Source organism: Salvia splendens, chromosome 22, assembly GCF_004379255.2.
Source record: "Salvia splendens isolate huo1 chromosome 22, SspV2, whole genome shotgun sequence".
Classification (NCBI taxonomy): domain Eukaryota; kingdom Viridiplantae; phylum Streptophyta; class Magnoliopsida; order Lamiales; family Lamiaceae; genus Salvia; species Salvia splendens.
The window spans coordinates 4,466,670-4,483,428 of NC_056053.1; the positions used below are offsets into that span (position 1 = coordinate 4,466,670).

General features: G+C 36.7%; 2 protein-coding genes across 3 annotated transcripts; one reads left to right on the forward strand and one right to left on the reverse strand.

Moving 5' to 3' along the window:
* Positions 1–2,792: 2,792 nt before the first annotated feature.
* Positions 2,793–4,283, forward strand: LOC121786011 (transcription factor MYB102-like). Its single transcript, XM_042184515.1, has 3 exons — positions 2,793–2,980; positions 3,069–3,198; positions 3,395–4,283. The coding sequence occupies exons 1-3, from the start codon at positions 2,848–2,850 to the stop codon at positions 4,092–4,094; spliced, it is 963 nt and encodes a 320-aa protein (XP_042040449.1). The 5' UTR covers positions 2,793–2,847; the 3' UTR covers positions 4,095–4,283.
* Positions 4,284–5,626: 1,343 nt separating this feature from the next.
* On the reverse strand, positions 5,627–12,453 carry LOC121787329 (E3 ubiquitin ligase PQT3-like). 2 transcript variants are annotated; one of them, XM_042186032.1, is made up of 15 exons: positions 11,561–12,453; positions 10,456–10,567; positions 10,040–10,121; positions 9,739–9,905; positions 9,552–9,625; positions 9,293–9,358; positions 9,043–9,199; positions 8,822–8,970; positions 8,488–8,652; positions 8,008–8,307; positions 7,693–7,734; positions 6,876–7,095; positions 6,651–6,767; positions 6,473–6,545; positions 5,627–6,362 (listed from the first exon to the last, which is right to left on the reverse strand). In XM_042186032.1, exons 1-15 carry the CDS (start codon positions 11,721–11,723, stop codon positions 5,784–5,786), a joined length of 2,466 nt encoding a protein of 821 aa, XP_042041966.1. In that variant the 5' UTR covers positions 11,724–12,453; the 3' UTR covers positions 5,627–5,783. The 2 variants fall into 2 exon arrangements, with proteins under 2 accessions (XP_042041966.1, XP_042041965.1); XM_042186031.1 differs by having other exon boundaries at positions 6,876–7,125; positions 11,561–12,452.
* Positions 12,454–16,759: the final 4,306 nt, after the last annotated feature.

The following is a 16,759-nucleotide window of genomic DNA, read 5'->3' on the forward strand; positions in this document are numbered from 1 at the left end:
GTAAGTTTTATGTCTCACATATGTGACATGTGATAGAATCCTAAATAGAATTGGATTTTCAGTATAATACATTAACTTGGTATAAGATACATTTTTCCCTAATTAATTAGCTATCAATTGAATATATTGATTTAAATGAGACGTTTCCTAATTAGTCACTAATTATTGACTAATATATATGTTTCCTACTAGTGTATTGCTATTAAGGAAAGTGAGATATTTATATATAATAATATCTTGATTAGCATTAATTTAGTCAAGAATATATATGGTTTTGATTGTCATTAATTTGACATTATTATGTTATTGACTAACAAAATCAAATCAAATATTATGATCAATTATTTAATTTGATTTTAGTATTACTTGGTCAAAAAGAAACGTCCTAATTAAATAGCCACTTTGATGGAAAGGGCTTTAATGTTTTATAATTAGGGTTTGTCCTCTCTCTGCCTATAAATACAAGTGTGGGATCCCATCAAATCACACAAATTACAGAGAATACATAAACGAGGGAAAGAGAGAGAAACAAATCCTTGGAGTTGCGCCACTACACCAAAGTCCGAGGAAGTTCTCTCCGTCTTCCCCAATCGCTTCCGCTGTGGATCATAAAGGTAAGTTTCCGATCCATTATGTGTATGGTTAATACGTGAAATACATGATGTTCAAAGATCTTGCTTTATTCATATTCAATTATGTATTCTTGAATATATTATGATAAATAAATTCCAACACAAATATGAATTTGGATTCGAATGTTAATCCATGTAAAAAAAAAGTCCATGCCTTCGCTAATGCATTGCCAGAGCTGAATGCATGTTTAGTAGAGTAGATAACTATTTAAGAATAAAATTTTATGAGAAAAACATGCATAGACTATTGGTTAAATAGTCTTAGATGATGTTAAGTTTTCTAGATAAAATAATATTAAGATATAATGTAGGATTGAGTTGTGAGATTATTTTAGTCATAGGGGGTTAGCTATGATTAATTATCCCATGATTATCCATCTATGATTGAGTTGCGGGGTTGAATCTCATGAACCAAACATACTACATATTTAATTACGGAAATCTTACAAACCGAACACCCCCTTAGGGTACACAAACTTATTTTTTTCATATATTCTTGTTTTATTGATGAAATATACTACTCCCTCCGTCCCACTTTAGGAGTCTCGGTCACTTTTGCACACCCGTTTTGTAAAAATCATACTCCCTCCGTCCCGCTTTAACAGTCTCAGTCACTTTTGAATACTCATTTTGTAAAAATGATAATAAATAGTTAAAGTGGAGAAATGGTAAAGTAAATTAGAGAATAATGTAGAGAAGAGTGTTATCTACATTATTCTCTCTCTTACTTTACCATTTCTCCACTTTAACTATTTATTATCATTTTTACAAAACGAGTGCTCAAAAGTGACTGAGACTGCTAAAGCGGGGCGGAGGGAGTAATAAATAGTTAAAGTGGAGAAATGATAAAGTAAGAGAGGTAATAATGTAAAGACTCTTTTTTATATTATTTTTTCTTTTACTTTACCATTTCTCCACTTTAGCTATTTATTACTATAATTTTTACAAAACAAGTGTGTAAAAGTGAACGGGACTCCTAAAGTGGGACGGAGGGATTACTATAATAGAAAAACATGTACATTTTTCTTTGTACTCTCCATTGATAATGCTATAAATTATTTAGTCACGTATACATTTTGTATCCAGACAAATATACTCCACTAACAGTCTAATGATCTCGAAACTTTTAGTCTTAATCGTTCAACATCAACTATACTTGAGAAACACAGGTTCTTTGAACTCGATATCTAAATCATTAGCAATTATGAATATAAGAAAAACCTTTAATTGCATTGACTATTTAGCATCCAAATGAGAAACACGCAAATAGTTGAAAATTTGATCACTTTTTGACAAAAAGGCAAAGATATTCCAAGTGTCCTAGTCTAAAAATTAAATTCAAAAACCTAGTTTTTTTTTTACATTTTTTTCCTTTTGTTCCATGGAAGGAAGCAACCCATGAAATTAAGGAACATTTATTTCTTTATAATTGGGTAGGGGATGTAACAACCACACCAACTTATATACTCCCTCCGTCTCGCTTAAGATGACACATTTTCCTTTTTAATTTGTCCCAACAAAGATGACACATTTCCTTTTATGAAAATTTTCTCTCTGCAATTAATACAATCAACAACTTTTTCTCACTCCTATTAAAATATTTATCTTTCTTTCTCTCTCTATTTTAATACTTACACCCACATTTTCTCTCTTCAATTAAACACTTTAAACAATAACTCCTAAAATCCCGTGCCGACCAAGAAATGTGTCATCTTAGCCGAGACGGAGGGAGTAACCGTCTCTCTTTCAAGACTTTTTTTGCAAAGGTCAAATGCCTTGTATATTTGCCACATGTCCCTTTATCCAATCATGTTTTATTTACCTTGAGCTATTTACAATACTCTCTACATTTTTACTTCAATTTCTTTTTAATGCTACATTCACACATAAAATCACTAGAAAACTTAAAATTAACAGCATCAAGCTGAAGTGACTTTAAACAAAGAAATCTTTGAAATCTCACCACTCAAATACACACAACACAGAGAGAGAGAGATTGACCATGAAAAGGGCCGGCGCCAAATCCTATTGACTTCAATTATTCACCAATCATACACACACACACACACACACACACACACACACAATCTTACATATGGTACTATATAAATATGGGAGCTGGCTACCTCACCACAACATCAATTCAAACTAGAACTTTATCATCAAAAACTTATACTAATAATTTTCTTGAAAATCAATCTAACATCTTTAAAGAATGGGAAGATCACCATGTTGTGATAAAGAAGGGCTCAAGAAAGGGCCGTGGACGTCAGAGGAAGACACGAAGCTCGTTCGATACATCCAAATCCATGGCCCCGGTAACTGGAGAATACTCCCCAAGCACGCCGGTATGTATATATAAAAATCAAATCTTTATTCATTTTTCAGATGCTTATTATTCAAGAATATGTATACATAAGTGGGTGTTTTTTTTAGGGCTTGAGAGATGTGGGAAGAGCTGCCGTCTGCGTTGGACAAACTATTTGAGGCCTGATATCAAGAGAGGAAGGTTTTCTTTTGAGGAAGAGGAATCTATTATTCAACTCCATAGCCTTCTTGGCAACAAGTAAGATTTTCACCAATAGTTAATATTGTCTAGATATTAAAATTGAAATAATAAAGAATTTGGATTGGGTTCTAATAGCAAAATGGGAACTTTACCATCATTTTTTCTACATAATTCATAAATGGAGCAAATGAAATGTTACTAAGAGATTTCACTTTTTAGGCTAAAAGGTTTTCCTTTTTTCTTGATCATCCAGGTGGTCCGCGATCGCAGCCCGTTTGCCTGGGAGGACGGATAATGAGATCAAGAACTACTGGAACACACACATAAGAAAGAGGCTCCTAAGAAATGGGATTGACCCGGTCACCCATGCACCCCGGCTCGACCTACTAGATCTATCATCGATACTTACCTCGCCTCACCTCAATTTATCGAACCTCCTCCGCCTCCAGACGCTCCTCAATCCGCTCACCCTAACCCTCCTATCATCCAATGTTGAAAACCCTAATATGTTACTGCAAAAGCTTCAAGAAAATCAACTCTTGGATTCACACAATCTCAACAACCAAACCCCAACTTTCCAACCTAATCAATTTGAAAACCTAATAAACCAACAAAATCCTTCAAATCTTGCAGATTCTTCACTTCCAAATCCACCTCAATCAGCCCAAAATAATCTAGGTCAACTACCTACTACTTCTCCTAGCACAAGTGACCAAGTCTTCCAAAATTATTGCCCTACAAATGAAAATGGTTCGAATTTTTTCTATGGGGTTTCGGATCGAATGAAGGCGGTGGACTTGTCTGAGAATTCAAGCTTCGATTCAGTGATATCCACGCCATCGGCCTCAACGTTCATCAACGGGGGCACGGAAGATGAGAAGGAAAGCTTTTGCAGTAATTTGTTGAGGTTTGAGATTCCAGAAAGTTTAGATCAATTAGATTATTTCATGTAAATTAATATAGTTGTGTTTGTGTATTTAGAAACTAATGGACCCCTTTTCTGTTTTTTTGGTGATTAGGTCCATTTTATGTGTTTAAAAAGCTAGCGTTTGTAGCAGAAGTATATGTGTGATCTTATTATGTACTACTACATTAATAATATGTTTGCAGCTTGCATGTATATATACTTAATTTCTTGATTTCGTGATTGGTTATCACTATAATTTCTCAAAGTGTGCTTAGAAGTTTAAAGTAGTTGGAGGGATTTCTCAAATCTTCGTGCATTTCATTATTTCATATAAGTATAATAGTATTAATAATAATAATAATAATAATACTAATAATATATCAATGTAGACAAAATAAAAATATTTTATACGATCATCTAGCTATGCACATAAAATAGCTGAAAAAGTATAACTTGTGAACCTTATCTCGATTATTGGCATGAGTAGTGTAAATGTGTTATTAATTTTCTTCGCAACTTTAAAATTTAAAAAGCTACTATAATTATTCCAAAGTTTGTTCTTTTCAAGATTCTATGATTTTGAATATGCTAACTGCAAAAGGCAAAATGGCTGGGGGTCTAATTTGTCGGTCATTATGCTTCTGTTAGTCATGTCTTGGCTAGCTTGCATCCTTTTGCTAATTACTTTACGTTGCAAATATGAAAAATATAAAATATTAATAGACATAATATAAACTAACTGACAATCTACATGATTTATCTAGTATGATTGCGTTATATATTGCACGTGTTGCTTCATTTACCAAATTGTTCTAGTTAATAGTAGTACTATAGTAGTACTGGTATTTGACATATAAAAGTGGTGAGTAAATTCACCCATTAAATCAAAAATCGGAAGTAGCCATGCAAAGACAAGTGGAATGAAATTAGGATAAAATTAAAACGATGATAGGAATATATACAGTGTTTCCTTGCATATTTTTCATTGTTAAAGAGAAATTATTATGAATTTCCATTTATCCCCTCATCTTGACTTGATTAATCCCGACATATTGGTGACTTGAATCCCGACATATGGGATGGAGGAGAAGCATCTCACCAACAAAGTTGTGTTTCATCGGTCGGCAATTCTCGTGCTAGGTAGACAAAACAAATGCTATTGAAAAAAAGAATGGAATGAAATATGCTTTAGTAAATTACAAATTATACTATGGAAATCATGGTATAAAATATGAACATCTACTGTGTTGATTCCACAAAAATAATCCTTCTAAAGTGTTTTAACCAAATATTTTGGATCGCATTGTTATGGAATAATATGTAAAATATAATACGAGTCAGATTCATTATAGATAAAATTAAAGATATGCAAAAATTGGCATCTATAATAAAATGGATCTAATTTGCTCAAATTACTACTACAAGGCAGTCAAATGGATCTAATTATAATACGAAAAGTATAATATGAGGCAAACTCAAATGGATCTAATTTGTAAGTATAAAATTAGACAAGAGAATTGTGGATTATATAGAAAGTGGGAAATAGAAAAAGAGTAGCTAACTGGAGAGAGGAGGGAGTGAAATAAAAATTATTTATAAAACATGCCCCATTAAATGGCAACTGTGAAAACCAAGTCATAAATCATTGATCATTACTCTTTTTATTACATTATCGAAGCAAACAGGGATCCAAAGACCGAATAAAAAGCTCCTCAGAAAGTAGTATCCATTCCAATTATCTACGCTTGCTGCTGTTATACACCCCACGATCTCTGTCCCTCGACCCTCTAGAATGGCGGTGCTCCTCCTCCACCGAGGCAGCTGGAGGAGGCGACGAGGTGTACCTCGACGGCCGCCTCTTGAAATGCCTATCGTCGTCGCTGCTGTCGTGATCTACTTGGACGGCAGCGCTACTGCTTTTTCTTGATCCAGTACCTGCCTTGTGCTCTTCGTGCTGCCCGTTCGATGTCCTGTGACTCGAGGAGCCGGCATCGGCCGACGTGAGCTTTCTTTTCTTGGTGGACGATTCGCCACCGGCTGGGAAGCTAATCCGGGAGAAGACGCTCGCCTTATGCTTCTTGTCCGCCGCAGAGGCGGCTGCTTCTGAGGGGGACTGCGAGCGGTGGAGGTGGCGGTGGTGATCCCTGTCGCGGTGGGGCTCTTCGCGGTTAGTTTCTTCGTGGCGGCGCTGGTGGTGGTGATGGTGATCCTCGTTTTCGTAGTCAGACCGCTTTTTGGAAGACGGGCGAGGAAGCTCCGGGTCCCAGCGACTCGGAAGGTGGTGGCCGGCGGCAGAAGGTGGAGGGGTCAATCTCTGAACCAATACTCGGTTTTAGAAATACACATCTCAACGACGATAAACTCGGCCTGCATTGGGAGACGAGTATACGAAAATAACATTAGGTAAACAATAAAAATACGTACAGATTTGGATCTTGAAGAGGCATTGACTGTACTGCTCCCTTCTCTTCCATATTCCCTATCTTTAGTAAACTCCCTATATCAAAAGGCCAAACAAAACAAGCTTAGGTTAAGATAATAATTCCTCTTTAAATAGCACATGAGTAACACATCGTAGAATGAAACGTGTGGGGGAGCTTACCTTTCATCGCGTCTCTCCATTTCGCGCTTTCTCGTCAAATCAGATTTGCGGGCTTCAAATTCCTTTCTACTCATGATGGGTGGGGGAGCGTTGTATCCCACTAGCTCAGAAAGGTCCCTGGAACCCATAAAGCAAACCCAATAATCAAGAACCGGGAAGTAAAAATAACAGCAGTCACTTAAATTTGCCAAACACCGCGTTCAGAATGTATAAGTGAAACCATACCTCTGAGGGCCGTAGGGAAGAATACCACCGTGTCCTGCAAATGGATCATATGGTAAAAAGCCCCCAAACTGAACGTCCATAGGATTAACTCCATAACCCCCATAGGGCATAGGACCACCACCATACATCATAAAGTTATCAAATCCAGGATGCATGCCATTCCAGCCAGGATTAAAAGCAGAAGGTCCCATATTCATCATGTAATTCTCAGGAACAAGGTCTGGGCCAGCCCGCCACTGCATCTCTGCAGCTGCAGGGCACTCCAAAATTTCAAATTGATATTCACACAGCTAAATCAGAATAACCAGACTTTATCATGAGCATTCATGCTGTTTTATTTCATGTCAAGTCTCAGATGCAGCAAGCAAGAATGCAGCTTGGTTCATAGCAAACTAAGCATGATCATACAAATATTATGATACAGAGTAAGAAATCAACCGAATGTTGAAAAAAATTATTCATTGACATCCTTGACGAAATGCTCCAAAGAGAACTGCAGAGCCTTATACACAATGAACTAGAAGAAAAGCATGAATGTCATACACCAATTAATCTGGCTTAATTAGTTGTTTCCGTGCAAAGACCACAATGAATAGAGCAAACTTAGTCAAGAACAAAGAAGAGAAGTTCAATACAATAAAAAAAACCAGCCAAACATTCATTTCCTCTAGCTTGTCCAAATGCACCTCTACGAATCAAATATTAGCGAAATCTTGGATCAGCTACCAAACTTATAGTATGAATTATAAAATACATCACAGTACATAGATTAGTAAAGGCAAGAAAGGACAGCAATCAAATTTTGACAAGGCCATACCACCAGGAGCCATGGAAATTTTCTTCTTCTTTTTCTTCCGGCCTGTGAAACCACAAAGAAAAGGTCATATGTCAGAATTCATGCTCCTAAATTAAGGAACAAACAAATTGCATTAACAACCTTATGACTATTATGTGTTAAAATATGGAGTATTTGGTATGTTTCTGCATTTTATGTATAATATTAGTTATGATTTTCATGTGTTTTTATGAATTTTGGTCAAATCAAGGCTTGGAACACTCCCCAAAGCTTAAAAATCCCCGTCAAAACCTTGGCATAAATATTGCATATAGCAAACTATGTGAATGCCTTTACCTGCTTCTCCAGATATTGGTTTCTGCTGCACCTCTTCATCAGGCAGAGGAGCACTTCCTTGTGATGCTGCTTCCTTAACTGTTCTCGAGTCATGTGTTGCTTCTGAGGCATCAGGCACTTTTAGAGCTATACCTTTCTCTGATTTCAGGGGCACGATAGCAGGCTTATTTTCTTCAACAGTCTCCACATTTGTAGGAACTTCCTGCCTCTGAGGTGGTGGTGCGGGCACTTGCTGTCCTTTTGAGGCAGCAGACAGCGTGGGGGATGGAACCTTTGCTTGTGGATTTCTTGACTCCATGTCTGAACCACAAAAAGGATAACAAAAAAGAACAGTTAGGAGGCTGGTTGTAAGTAGACCACATTGATAGCACACTCAATATCCAAGGTGAAAGATGTTCACACTTACACTTCGGAGTGTGCATTGTGTATGCGAGAGACAGAGGGAGAGCAAAGAAGAAGTGAGATAAATAAGGCACACACCTTGGGCTTGAAAAGCACTCCCACCATTTTCACCACTATTATTATTAGATTCCAAAATCCGATTAATGGTATCTCTTACGGTCTTGTTGGGCAAAAGATCATCTGCGAGAATACTTGTGGCCCCACATTCACACATTGACCTCGATATAATGTAATCCCGTATGCCTACAGAGAAGTAAGAAAAATGAAAAGTGAGGTCTTGAAACAAAGGAGAAGCATGGTATCCTTTCAAACACTTGATAAGAAAACCTCATTCCGCATGCAAAATTGCGTAAAGTGAAAAGCAAAAGAGCCAGTAACATTAGCAGGATCAGGACAATACAGCAGATCTTACATTTATCACAAAAGCTCTTCAAACAACACTTGCTCGTCAGGACAGCATCTTTCATTACTTCTTGACACAAAGGGCACCGCAGCTCTTTTGGAAGATCACCAATTGGTCTTGTAGATGGCATTCCCTCAATCTCTTTCTCAAAAGCAGCCCTATAAAGAATCACTGATGAGTAAATATGGCCCTTGTAAAACACATAAAATTAATTAGTGAAGACAGCTTACTCATTTGGCTTCAATGTTGCTGCAAGCCCGCTCGCCATTGCATAAGAGCCATCTGGGGTGGCCACCAACATTGATTTTGGAATTCCCGTAGCAGGTTTGACCCTTCTGATGTCAAAATTTGGATCTCCATTAGTAGGGCAATGCTGTATAAAGTGTCCTGCAGGAAAGAAACCCGTCATTAAAGAATACTGTTTTTAATTATATATAAATGTAAAATAAGTCAATCCACCTTCCTAGAAAAAGAACATACCAGGCACCTTGCACCTGTGACATATGTACCCTTGTGGTGGTGTTTTCTTCTCAAATCCACCTCGACCTGGAAACATGACCATCGAGTTTCAGGAAAATAGTCATAGACAACAAAGACATAGGAAGGTGGCAAAGCATCAATGCATAAATTCCTGAAATAGCTAAAAGCACGATATTAAAAGAACAAAATAATGATTTTATGTTTATTTTTAAACAACCAATGAATATTCTAGTTACACGCTAAGGTACAAGAGAATCACCAAAACCACCACGTCCACCTGGCGTTCTGCCACCTCGTGCAAAGCCTCTACCATTAAAACCATCCGAAGGTTGTCTGCCAAAAGATAAAGTTACAAAATTAAGCTCCAGTAGCCAGAAATTGAGGACATAAATTGGTCCAAAATTATCAACCCAGAACATCTATGATAAGCCAGTACAGCTCCTCACCGCTGCCAATCTAATGCCGGTGTGTCAATTAAAGCTTTGATCTTGCTCTCTTCATCCTCTTTGCTAACAGGAGTAGCATCTTGAACTGCGATGCTGGATGGGACAGGGGTCGATTCGGGCATAGCATATAGATCATTTCCAAATTCATCCCATTCTACATCTTCACCCTAAAAAAAGAAACAAAGTATTCATACACTTGCAACACAAAAAAACTAGCACGGAAATGCTCCCATGTTCGGTTTCCCAGTTACACACTAATAAGGTGGTAAAACTATTCCAGGATTAATGAATGAAGCCTTACATATTTCACATAAGACTGATCTGCTACAGCAAAGCCGCCCTTTTCAGCTTGAACATCTTCGGAATTAAGGTCAACATTCAACCTACAGGACAACACATTCAAATACACAAACTAAGCACTAAGAAATTCTGCAGATGAAGAGTGTAACCCTAGTATTTTATTTTTTCGTGAGTGTGTGTGTGTGTGTGTGTAAATCCTTCTATGGAGAAGTTAAACAGAGAAATTAAAGGTTCCAAAAACCACCACAATTAGTGAATTTTTAAAAAATATGACAAAACAAACTAAAGCTGGCCATACAAAGTTTAGAAAGCATCAACAGGAAGCACAAATTGATGTTTAACATTTGGTGTTTGCACAAAATTCTTCAATCTCACAAGCAAAAAAATTGACAAAGCTTAAAAGGAATAAGGCAATACTCTTCTTGCTCGCTAACAGGTGCAGTAACTATGGGCTTGCGAGGCCTTCCAGGAACTCGGCGTATTAAAACTGAAGTATTTTTGGGAATTAACATTCCTTCGTCGAGGTACTCTGAAATTAAAAAACAATAAGATGTGTATAAACCCCAGAAAACCACCACAAAACGAAACCAAACGGTAAAACTAGAATTAACACCACCAAAAGTTATCTCATCACTGCCATAGTCCCTATCAACCCATGATGTATTTCACAATCTCCATCACAGTCCTGATTTCACAAATCAGGCTGAAATAACCAAACCAACACTACAACACTGAAAGTTCTCAGTGTACAATAACTATTACAATGATTAGTACATTCAGCATTAAAATGATTTCATCCCAATTTCCTTGCAGATTTTGCATTTGGACATTGTTCAAGTAACACAGCCAAGCTTCAGCCTCCAATATATATGTATATATGCATGTATGTGTGTGTATGTATATACACTGTAGCTAAACTCACAACTTCTAAAACCTGTTTTACTCTACAACAATCTCCAAGATACCACTGAATACTAGTTCATTTAATAACTAACAGAAGATCATGACAATTGTTAAAGATCTTAATATATTTCATATTTTACAGAATAAACTCCGTAATTTCCAACAATTTTCAATTACTAAATCAGTGTGAGTGCAAGACTAAACAAACAGCAATAGAACACTCGAACTGAGTCAACATTCTCCAAAGTACCAATCTCCTATCAACTACAACATGATCAAAAAACTCTTCAAACCAGATTCCCAACAGCTGACTTTATCAGCATACCATAATTTATTCAGTTATCAACCCTTATCAGCTTCCCATAAGTGACTGAACATAAGAGTCGTCAGTCTAAACCCAAAAAAACTAAGCTTGGCAACAACTAAGACCCAAGGCCCATTCCACCATAGAAATATAGCACTGAAATATGTCTTCATTTAAATTTACCATCATCATATTAAACAAAGTAAAAGCTCAAATATGTGCTCTACTTATAAACAGAGTTGCAAAAACAACCACAACCCTATGTTTCATTTAAAAATTTTATAAAAAAACATTGTGCAGAGAATCAAAACCAACCTTCATTGGTCTGGGCGTTGGTGACTATGAGGTCAAAATCAGTACCACCCAAATGCTTTAATTCAAATATTTTTTCTTTCAGTTGTCCCACCGAAATAAAGTGGCCGTCCATTGGAACTGAATCATAATCTTTAGCACTTTTAAATTTATAGTAAACAGCCATATTTTGTTATGGTATCGCCTTTCTTTGTATATGTTCACCCTCTATTTCCAGAGAGAAACAACACAAACAAGAATAGAGGCCGTCAAATAATACAAAATGAAAGCCCTGGCATTCAACTTCAAATTTTGAAAAAAATGGAAACAATAACAGTACAACTGAAACTCAATAAATTCTTCTTTTTCTTCTCTGCAAATACTTATCAATCAAACCGACTAACTGTTGGCCTTCTAATCCTTCAGCCACTCAAAAAATCCAAATGCCGCTCAACGCCTCTCCACTTGGATCGATTAAACAACTGAGCTGGAAATCCGAGGAGAAAACACAAACAATCCCTCTCCTCTCCTCCAGAAGTCGCCGAGCTGCCACTGCCTCGAACCGTAAACTTCTTCCAATAGATGTTGTCGAACGATTTCTAGCTCAGCATATACGAAACTCCGCCAATTGCACAATTCGATCGCGGAATCGAAGGAGAAATCACGCGGATTCAACAGCGCGGGAGGCAGTTAGGGTTGAGCCGCCATAGCAGAATCTACTCCACCGATTCCGATTTCTGATCGGTGAGGATTGCATCAACGGATGAGGAACCGAATTTCGGAATGAATTAGGGGCAGAAGAAAGCGGCAGATGGAAATCGAAGCTGTATTTAGCGCTGAGATGATAAAGTATTGTGTGAGGGAAGGGGAATGCGATGACGTCAGGGAACCCTACACTACACCTTGTTCAAATAAATTTCAGTTTCGATGATTTCCCGTGTTTGGATTAGGCCAGCCCAATTAATGAGAATTTATGTAAGTTATCTTTTGTATTAGGCCCGGCTAATCGGTAATGGCCCGTTTATTATGGGCTCAAATGAGTGGTTACCAAAACGGTGGAAAACACACTGATTCAAATCTGTATTTTTGTGTTATATAGCTCTTGCAAATCAAACAATTACTAAAATAGCTTTGTGTATTTTACACGAAATATTCATTGTTCAATCTCAGTTAATATAATTCGCCTCCATACATCACATTTAAGACTTGTTTCTTTCTAAACAAAATTAACTAGGGTAGTTATACAATTTGCTAATATTAAGTTGATGTAAAATAGCAAACCAGATATTACACACATTTCCTAAACTATAAATATTTGCTTACTTTATACTCTCTTCGCCACCTTTTTATTTTTTGTATGTCTCATTCTAATTGACACATTTTCTAAAACTTAAACACCATTATTCCTATTTTATTCTATCTTTTACTTTATCTCTATCTGCCTCTACTAAACTCACATAACGAAATAGTTATAAATTCTGTGTTGCATACAAAATGCTTCATTTAATGTGTGACAGATACAAAACTATAAAATGGAGTACAGTTTAGAATTTGAGCTGTGTGAATTTTTTATGTGTAAGTCATACAACTGAGAATGACCTTAGAAAATAATTTGAGCAACTTCATCGTACTCATTCTTGGAGGATGCTTCACCTGGTATGTCATGAATATTTTAGAATTTTCAATTCAATGATAATCTATTAATAAATTATCAAAATAATTTTGTGGGGGTCAGAAACTAATAACGAAAAGCCCAAATAATTTGTGTGGGTCAGAAACTAATAATGAAAAGCCCAATTAATACTAATTGGATCAGTGGTTCATACTCGAATCCTCATTAAGCTGAAAACAAATTCTCATTTCTCATACATTTAATCGATCTCGCACAATCTCTTCGATCCTCCTACTGTTGCCGCTCTGTGTTATTTTCCAACCTCTGCAATTCAGGTTGGTATTGTCCAGTCTCTATGGACTAGTATCTGTTTTTAATTTATATTTCCGTGAAGGGAATTCGTTTTGATTTAGGGTTCATTACTTCTCTGTGGATTGATTTATGAGCTTTTAGCTGCCTGAATCTGGATTTCTGGAATTTCAATAAAGGATTGTTGGTATCTTATCTGGTGCGTTGATGAATCGAATCCTTCTATATATAAATGAGTCTGTTATTGTCCTCTTTTTTAGATCGATATACGCTCTGGTTTATTAGAGATGATGGGTTTGATTTTGACCTGCGTTGCATTGACATAGAATTTCTGGATATCTCCTTCTGGATGTTGTATTGTATCGTGCTTAAATTCAATTATTTGGTTTTAGAGCAAAATTGCTGAGACTTTGTTGCTTGATAATAGTGGTAATTGGGCCTAAATAGATGAACTCTCACCCAAATGCACGAACTTTCAATTGTTTTGATTTTTCATATGCTTGCAAAACCAGAAATGGGCAGAAATTTGTGTATTCAGACGCTATTACCATTTGCTTTTAATACCTTTTTTGTTATGTCATTTTCTTACAAGGTTGGTCTTCAATTTCTCTTGCTATTCTTTGATCAGTTATTTTGCATATATTATGTTGAGCAATGTTTCGAGAGTAACAAACCTGTATGACTTGTGTGCATTCATACTTATTTACTGGTCGGGTGAGGGTCAAAGAGAGCATTTCATCTTTGTCAGCGGTTGAAGACCCTTTAGCATGAACATGTCAACGAATCTTCTATTGACTTTAGTTTTCTGATTTAATCTTCCATGGTTGATAAATATGAATCTCGATCCTTCACTACTATCATCTCCATTGTAAAGACTGTACTTTTATCCTAGAGTAGACGATGAAATATGTTTTGGTTACTTCGGTATTCTGCAATAAAATTTGTTATGAATCTCTCGTACAACCATTAGTTACAAAGTGATGAAATTATGCAGGATGTCTGAGGAACCCTTTAGGTCAAGAGCGAAGCTCATTGAGAAGCAAAAGCTTTTCCAGAGCATCCACAAATACACCCATTTGAAGCAACCGATGGATAAGCTCACATCAGTTGCCATTCCTTTGGCTTTGGCTGGCACCTCATTGTTTCTTATCGTGAGTCCATCTCTCAGTTTCTGTCTTCTCAACGTGTTTTGTGTTTTTTCACTATCGTAATGGGAGACTGCTATTCATTTTTTCAGGGAAGAGGGATCTATAACATGTCTCATGGAATTGGAAAGAAAGAATGAGGAAAGTACCTTCCTTTTGAGGATCCTAATGGAACTTTTTTTGCAAGTTTTGATTAAGAAACTTTTATCTTGATCATTTAGTATCTGCATTTTTTTAATTTTAATAATTTCTGATTGCATACTATTTGACTTTTGAATGTACATTCTTTGCCATCGAAGAAAGCATTCCATTTCAGTTTGTTTGATTTTATGAGTGAATGAAATTTCAAGGATATTAAATTTCAGCCATATGATATGGTTTTTGCCTCGATTTTCTCTTTTTTTCAATTAATATATACTCTAATTAGGTTTTATCTTACAATAAATAAAGCCATGAACTATCATAAACGATTTCAAAAACTTCAACATTAAGGAAGGAGATGCATTTCATTAAATTTTTGCGATCAAAAATTTGCAAATGATTCTCCATTATCTCAATAGTCAAAGTAAGAGGATTGATCCACTGGGTGCTCAAAATGAAATCCACTGCTCAATTCCTCCGTCGTTTTCTATTCAAATTGAGATTTTAGAGTGTCCACAGTGGGAGAGCCGCGGCCCGTGGCTCGGGTGCGCGGCCCCCACTGCAGAGAGCCACGAGGGAGCCGCGGCCGCGGCCTTCACGCGGCTGAGCCGTGTGAGCCGTGGTCCTCCACTGCAGCGGGTCACAAAATGCGGCTGGGCCGCGAAAAATTAATTTTTTTATTTAAATTTTCAAAAATTCTTTTATAAATACTACCATTTCCATTTTTTCCACTCCATTTTACACTTCAACACCACAAAATACTAATTAAAATCCTACCAAAGATGCAAGGTGGAGATGGTGAAGCAACTTGGGGATAACTTGTCCTTGTACGAGAAGTCAACAGACCTTCTCACCAAGAAGATGTGCTACGACCTCATTCTTAGATTGAGGGCGAAGTTGGGGTGGGCCGATGGGTCGGAGACGGGCGGAGCTAGCGGCAGTGGGGGTGGTGATGAAGACGTGCCGGATTCCGATGACGCCACCGAGTAGGAAGGGTGGCGTCTTTTTGTGTAGTGTTTTTTAAAAAATTTCGTTGTATAATTTTCCTCTATCTATAATACGACGAAAATTTGTCTGTAATTCGTTTTTTATTAAATTATGTTTATTTTCCAAATTATTAGGCTAATTAAATTTGTTGTAGTTAAATTAAAAAATATAATTAAAAAAGTAAACAAATTAATTTTTTTTTTGGAGAGGGCCACATTTCGTTGCCCTTGTTGTTTTTGTTTATTAACCATTGCGGATGGCCATGGAGAGCCACATTTCGTGGCCGGGCCAACTTTGGTGGCCTTCAAGGGCCACCATTGTGGACACTCTCAATATGTTTTTTTTTCTCTAAGTTCAAATTCTAGAACGTCTAGTAATTTGTTAATATTATCTCTCTAAAATTTCAAAAATCAAAAAATCACAAAATTCTCTCTAAAACCCACACAGGGAAATCAGAAGGCAATGGAGGTGAACGATTTTCTTATTTTCACTTCCACCATTGATATTGCTTCAATTCATAAATCACACACCAAAGGTAAACCGATAACCATCATACGAGATTAAGAAGATTTTTTAAGAAAACAAGCAATGAAATATGAGAAATTACAGACTATGAAATCTAAGAAATTTTTAATGAAAAATCCAAATGGAATATCAAATTCAGAATTGGGGAATATAGTTTTCAAAAATTGGAGAATGAGAATTAAATATGATAGTCTATATCGTCAAGTTATGCGTCAATGGCAATGGAAAGAAGCATCAATGAGAGGAAACACAGAGCTTTCAGCTGATGATGCTACCTTCTTCCCTTCATTGGCTGCAAGTGTGACAGTAAACGGAGGTGACATATCTGGTCTTCTAGACCCTTCGTTGAATGGAGATGCTGATGAAGAAGAGGTGTCGAAAATATGCATAGTCGCTTGCTGGTGCGTTCAGGATGATGAACACATGAGACCTTCAATGAGTCGTGTTGTGCAGATTCTTGAGGGAGTTGTGGCTGTGAGCTCACCTCCGATTCCACAGGGTCTC